Below are 5,000 nucleotides of genomic sequence, written 5' to 3' on the forward strand. Positions count from 1 at the left end.
GTATGAATGTATGTGCATATATATATATATATATATATATATATATATATATATATATATATATGTTTGCATGCATAGACAGATATTTAGATTGATACGGTCTAGTAATATATAAAATTATGAAAATGAAAATAGTATACAGTGTCTCAGTAGAAGGCAATCACCGATTTCCTATATAGGAAAAATAGAAGGAAAAAGGAAACACTGTTAAAAGCCATAAAATACTTCGCACATAATTTACATTTTCTTGTACTTTAGCGAAATAAAAAAAAGGGTAATATATATCTGTTCATGTCATAACTCGACATGATGTCTTTTTTTATGCAGCAGGCACTCTGTGGTTATGGTGCAAACCTGAAGATCGTCCGTGAATGTCCTATTAAAATCAAATCATCCTAATGTAGCCAGTAAGACGTAGACCTCAATTATAAATTTTGATTTATTAGTATAAAGTAAATATCAAATCCACAATATAATGTGGAAACTGAGGTTATTTGACCATTCCATGTAAATGTATTAATATACAACGACCAATAAAAAACGAATTGATTGTATTTGAACGAAGGCAATCTCCACTAACCTCTCCCTCCCTCTTCCAGTTCCTTGTGTGCGCGGCGACCCTCGCTCCGCTTGCGTCAGCCTCGCCGGTGCCTCAGCAGACGTACGACGCCCTTGGAGTCCAGACCCTCGGGACGTCAACCGACCAACCCCAGAACGAACTCCTGGACATCGCCCTCGAACTCCTGCCGAACATCACGGACATCCTCCGCAACGTGACGGGCGGCCCAGGCGGCGTGAAGGACCTCAAACGTTTCCAGGAGATAATGGAGGTGTTCATCCCGGTCATGAGGAAGACCATGGAGTTCCGCGCGGAGGACGAGGGGCGGCCGCTGGACCCCGCCGACCTGCAGGCGCTGGACGACATCGAGATAGCGCTGCTGCTGTTCGGGTCCCTGGCGGAGAGCGGCTTCGACCTGAGCGAGGCGGCGGACGACGTGGCGCTTCCCGACTACACCGACCTCTTCGCCGACATTCCCGACGTCACCATTCCGGAGGTGCACATACCGGAGGTCAAGATCCCCGAGATCATAATCCCGGAGATCAGCATCCCGGGGCAGGACGCCATCCCGGCCAGAGAGGTCTCCTTCGGAAGCATCCCCGAAGTGAGGATTCCGAGTCGACGGATTCCCGTGACCACCAGACCCGCCGCCGCAGCCAGGGCGACAACGACGACGGCCAGATCAACGACCCGGAGACCCACCACCACGACCGCCCAGCCAACGACCCGGAGACCCGCCCCCAGCGCCGAGGAGACCCCGTTGGACCCCTTCTCCTTCTTCAGGGCCCCCGTCCACCGCGCGACGTCGGCCAGCGCTGCGCTCTTCGTTCGGGAGGATCCTTCGGCCGGGCGCGGCGCGGACCTGCACTACTACACGTTGCCCGGAGGAGGATACGCCTACACGAACCACTTCGGAAGCCAAAGAGCGTAGCATCGGCTGTAACTGCATATCAAGATCTTTTCATTCATATCTCCTTGCATCCTGGTGGCGATAAGTATACATGTAGGAATACCATTTCATGTTCTTCACTGGTTATTGTCTTTGTCTATAAAGACAACTAGATCTCCATAAACAACCCTAGTTTCTTCTCATGTTCCATCCCTTATATCCCCATCTCCCATTAACAGGAAAACGTAGCAAAAAAACTTCATTAATAACAAAGCAAACAGAATAACTGACGCATGAAACAAACCCTCCACTTCTTGAGAGAAAAAAAGAAAAAAAGAAAGAAAAAAAAGAAAAAAGTGACTAAATACAAGACCACTATTTTCTTTGACTTTGATTCCAAATGCCCACCGAAAAGTCCTGTGAAAAGGAAGGCAGAATGAAATAAACCGAAATAAATAAGCAATACTGTCAGTGAATAGGTATATACACAGAGATCGATATGTTTAGATAATAATGAACAACACAAGCAATGTAACGCAAAAGTACAGTGAATCACAAGAAAAACGCAATCATGATATGTGTTCGATGGCTTGACTTACATCTCCAGTTCTCATTTGATTTTTGTTCTTCGTCAAGGTGAAAGGTATGTAGTCATTAGTAATAACACATTACCAAGAGCGTTATCTATTATTTGATCTTGTTAATCAATAAAAAAAAATATATATATATGTAATGTATTTATATATATATGTATACATATACAATACACACAGACAAACACACACACACACACACACACACACACACACACACACACACACACACACACACACACACACACACACACACACACACACACACACACACGCACACACACACTGTAAAGGGTATTTAAATGACACCTTAAACATACGGTTTAGCAGGAGTAGTGAAAGGGACGGAAATTAACTTTAATTTTACACAAATGCAATAAACTAGCTATAGAAGTAATACAAAATTATTTCAAATACTACATTGAATTTAACATTTAATGATATGCGACAGAATGACGCACTAATGACTGGTGACGTGAAAAAATATCGCGAGCGAATCTTCTCGGGGAAAAAAAATTCTGCCGAGGTAACATGTCAAGCTGCGCATACAGACTTCATTGACGGGGGGGGGGGGGGGGGTCTATACCCAAAGAATGCCGTACTTCATGAAGTGAAACGAGCTGGGAAGATATTAATAATCCACTCTATCTGCGAGTCTGTGATGGGCGCTCATGCAATGCCCTACGGGTATTTATCATGAATCACAAATCGATGAGATTTACCCCAAACATGGCAGCGACGTCAAAGGAGTGAGCGGGTTGTGATTAATAAGCGAATTACGATTCTAGCTTAAGCCCTAGTCCTACATCCAGCTCAAAAAGTTGCCGAACTATCGTCGGAGCGCGGATCTTTAGGCAAATACGCAACCCCAAGTAATCAGGCATTCTGACACTATGATAAGGGGAAGATCCCTGGCGCTATATAAAAATGTAAGTAATTCGCGTTACAAGCTCCGCTCTAGCGCCGATAGAACGTGTCACCAATGAACATGCAACGGATGCTAAGCGTTATCCTATAATGTAACAATCTCGAAAACAATATACAGGAAATGCCAGCGGTTCTCACATTCATTTCACGTGTCAATCACTCAGAGTGAAAGTGCGGTCAGGTCACACAGCTGTCCCAAGCAGATGTGACTGAAATGTTTCACTAGGAGGTCAGGTCAAGACGGAAAATAGGTAGTGAGAAAGAATAATGATATGATGTTCATGAAAACAGTAAAATCATGAACGCGCTAAATACCATTTGCTGTCAATTAGCACTTTAACCTAACAAAACCAGCGCGAGCGTAACTGCACATACAGCTTAACACATTTATGGGGAAGATAAAAGAAAGGAAAAATGGCCCAAATATGTACTCACAACAGGTTCTGAAGACTTTTGCGTGTATGGATGCGACTGGTCCGAGCGACTACCAGATTTCGGAGACTGTGAGTACATTGTTGTGTGCCAAAAGGACACAACTACCACCCTGCCACCACTTATGTAAAGGGTATTTAAATGACACCTTAAACATATGGTTTAGCAGGAGTAGTGAAAGGGACGGTTGGCTTAACCTCTTTTATTGAGAAGCGTAAGCAACACCGATATTCACACGGATATAAGTCTTGGTAAGGCTTAGTGCCTTACGCAGGGGAGCGCGGCTGGAGCCAGCCTGACCTCCAGCGGTCGGCAGGACTCTCTCGGTAGGACTCTCTCTGACCTGGGTCATCCTGAGCCTTAAGTACTGGTGGATGACGTGGGGGCTTGGTCCACCGTAGGCACACCACTTGGAGCTTGCCACGTGGAAGCTATTTATACATACTTATATTGGAGCTAGCCACGTGGGAGCTATTTATACATACTTACACACACACACACATATATGTATATATATATATATGCATATACAAACTTATATATATATATATACATACACACATATATACATACATACATACATATATATATATGTATATATATACATATATATACACACACACACTTTTATACACAAAAACACACAGACACACACCCACACACATATATGTATATATGTATATATATATGTATATATACACACAATCACACACACACAGAGATGTATATGTGTGAACATAATCATTTACTTTTGCTTGAATTTAAGTAGATCACCGAGGTTTCCAGATAATCCTTCCTCAGTGCCAACTAGCTCCATCCCATAAAGTAAAAGACCATCTAACGCCAATGTGACATAGGATCTTCATGAACACCTGGAAAGATATTAGCATGAGTAAATGATGGGGGAAATGAGTGTAACGAGTAAGACATAAATAAGCTCGATAAAGGCTGCCGAGAATTTTTTTTTTTTTCTTCATGAACGCATTACTGAAATCAAGGGACATTTTCAACTCTTATCGCTGCATCAATTTGTCTTGCATTGGTAAGTTCACTACCTTACCTTCTTGTGAGGCGATAGGCAACTTATCTCTATTGGCAATGAGTTTCACATCGATTTTTTTTTTTCTCTTGAAGAAAAGATTACTTTCTCTCAGGCTGATGTCATATCATAAGGTCCTTTTTCTTTATCTTGGCATACCTGTAGTTACTCTATAGTCTCTCTTGCCTCAGAAGTTCCTGGCACCCACTCTATCTCTTCACGTCTTTCCCGGAATGAATCCAAGCCGTTTACCAGAGAATCATTCAATTCCACCACCTTCCTCGGGAGAGTTTCCACTCCTTCAAACGCTTTATTTCTACCAGCTCCAAGAAGTCCATTTTGTGTACCAGCGACCGAGCTTCATAGCTTCTTTCAGGCAATTTCAGTGTCAGTAACGGCATTTTGGATGTATCTTGCTGACTAAGATGTGTACAAGTCTTCACAGCCAGTGCTCGTTTAATTCCTTCCGAAGACAGCATTAGATCGGCCAGGTGTGTGTTGAAGCAGAAAAAGTGGACGCATATAACCTTTGTGTTAAGTCAGAATTATAAAAGCAGCAGC

The 5,000-nt window shown here is 43.1% G+C and overlaps 1 protein-coding gene across 3 annotated transcripts in view; it reads left to right on the plus strand.

The window, feature by feature from the left end:
- The window catches only part of LOC125042728 (basic salivary proline-rich protein 4-like), a 5,023-nt gene extending 3,388 nt beyond the window's left edge, over positions 1 to 1,635 (plus strand). For all 3 annotated transcript variants that reach the window (XM_047638564.1, XM_047638562.1, XM_047638563.1), the window contains one exon: positions 600 to 1,635. In XM_047638564.1, coding sequence (XP_047494520.1) covers positions 600 to 1,490 — 891 coding nt within the window. In that variant the 3' untranslated portion in view covers positions 1,491 to 1,635. The remainder of the gene's footprint in view (positions 1 to 599) is intronic.
- Positions 1,636 to 5,000: the final 3,365 nt, after the last annotated feature.

Source organism: Penaeus chinensis, chromosome 32 (genome assembly GCF_019202785.1).
Source record: "Penaeus chinensis breed Huanghai No. 1 chromosome 32, ASM1920278v2, whole genome shotgun sequence".
Classification (NCBI taxonomy): Eukaryota; Metazoa; Arthropoda; class Malacostraca; order Decapoda; family Penaeidae; genus Penaeus; species Penaeus chinensis.